The sequence below is a fragment of the Pundamilia nyererei genome, unplaced genomic scaffold, assembly GCF_000239375.1.
Source record: "Pundamilia nyererei isolate P.nyererei 1_Seehausen unplaced genomic scaffold, PunNye1.0 scaffold00132, whole genome shotgun sequence".
Taxonomy (NCBI): Eukaryota; Metazoa; Chordata; class Actinopteri; order Cichliformes; family Cichlidae; genus Pundamilia; species Pundamilia nyererei.
The window spans coordinates 55666-57526 of NW_005187533.1; the positions used below are offsets into that span (position 1 = coordinate 55666).

Sequence of the window (1861 nt, forward strand, 5' to 3'; positions counted from 1 at the left end):
TCTACCTGAGATGAAACTGAGCTGTATATGGCCAGTGATCTAAAATGATTAACACTCTTACCTAACAGCAAGGGGTGACTGCAAATCAATGCAAAGGTGTCCTGAGTGGTCATCTTTGTCTTACATGATGAATCATTTCTATCCTGGTGGAAGCAATGTCTTCAACAAGTACAGCACGAGATGTCAGGAAGTGGTTTAATGAATATGAAAATTAGGCTTTTCAGTCAGTAGATCTCAGCCCAGCAGACCTTCTATGGGAGGACCATCGTGTTACGCAGCACTGCATCACCATCATCAACACCAAAATAGGAAATAGCTCTTGGAAAAGACACTGAAGCTATTCTAGTGCTCCAACACTCTAATTTAAAAGTTACGACACTTCTGATTCTTTGATTTAAGTCCAGATTTTTTTGTCCTTATTGGCATGATAGGGTCACAACGTTGCTGCACTTCCATGATGTGACCTTCCCGTTCCACCACATACCAAAGGATGTGATGACTTTGGAGTACAATCAATGCATTGTTATGTTCAAGAAACCAGTTTGAGATGATTTCGGGTTTGTGATGTGGTGCGTTTACTTGCTGTCGCCACAAGGTGGGTACACTATGATCAAAAATGGAAATGGTCAGCAACTGTACTCAGGTGGGCAGATTAGCAGTTTGTGAAATACTAAGACCAACCAGTGTGTCATTAATATTCAGAGTCACTTGAATTAAACGTTCATCCCCATTTGGCTTAGTTTGAGCATGCCTACATTACATGCCTGTGTGCACTGAGTTGCTGCCATGTGATTGGATGATTAGATATTTCCGTTAATGAGCAGCTGAACAGGCGGTTAGCCTTAAATTAACCGTCTTCATCTATGACTGTAATTCGAAATTGCGACTTTATTCTCAAAATGATCTTTACGTGCCGAACTTGTTCGCTCCTCAAAAACAAAAGTGCACAGTGACTTCCCTCTAGCGCTCCAGGTTTGTATTTCATGCAGAGGCTCGTCATGGCGGCTCAGACCCGTGCTCTGGTGTCAGGTCAGTGGCTGGCAAATGCTGTCAGAAATGACCTGATCGGTCCCAAGCTTCGCGTTCTCGACGCTTCTTGGTACCTGCCGAAAGCCAAACGGAACACCAGAGAGGAGTTTGCGCAGAAGCACATCCCGGGCTCGTCCTTTTTCGATTTGGACGAATGTTCCGACAAGAACTCTGCGTTTGATCATATGTTGCCAACTGCCAGCTACTTTTCGCAATATGTGGGAGATCTGGGCATCGGGAATGACACGCACGTCGTCGTGTACGACACCAGCGACACCGGGGCGTACAGCGCGCCCCGCGTGTGGTGGATGTTCCGGTTGTTCGGGCACAGTTTGGTGTCGCTGCTGGATGGTGGCTTCAAGAACTGGCTGGTTGACGGCTATCCAGTGACGTCCGAGTACTTGAAGCCGGAGAGCAGAGAGTTTAAGGCCACTCTGAACCAGTCGTGGGTTAAAAGCTACGAGGACGTGCTGGAAAACATCAGAACCAAGCAGGTCCAGGTTGTGGACGCCAGGTCTCCTGGCAGGTTCAAGGGTACTGAGCCAGAGCCCCGAGAGGGTGAGTCAAACTTTAAGCGTTTAAACTTAAGAAGAGGCCAACAGTTTATCTGTCAGTCGTGTTAGTTCTCCAAGGGTTAAAAACAGCTTTGAGCATAAGATACAACATGTAGGGTTTTGCATCAAAACAAGAAAGATGAGACTGCTTTGCATACTTCACATGTTGCTGCTGTCATTTATCGTGTACACAGTGCTGTGTGCAATACTCCAAAGTGAACATGCTTTCAAAAAATACTAATATCAGCACTTTTTATATAATAGCTACTTTTACACAA

The 1861-nt window shown here is 45.5% G+C and overlaps 1 protein-coding gene across 1 annotated transcript in view; it reads left to right on the top strand.

The window, feature by feature from the left end:
* Nucleotides 1–827: 827 nt before the first annotated feature.
* The window catches only part of mpst (mercaptopyruvate sulfurtransferase), a 3222-nt gene continuing 2188 nt past the window's right edge, over nucleotides 828–1861 (top strand). The window contains exon 1 of the mRNA XM_005743459.2: nucleotides 828–1587. Coding sequence (XP_005743516.1) covers nucleotides 984–1587 — 604 coding nt within the window. The 5' untranslated portion in view covers nucleotides 828–983. The remainder of the gene's footprint in view (nucleotides 1588–1861) is intronic.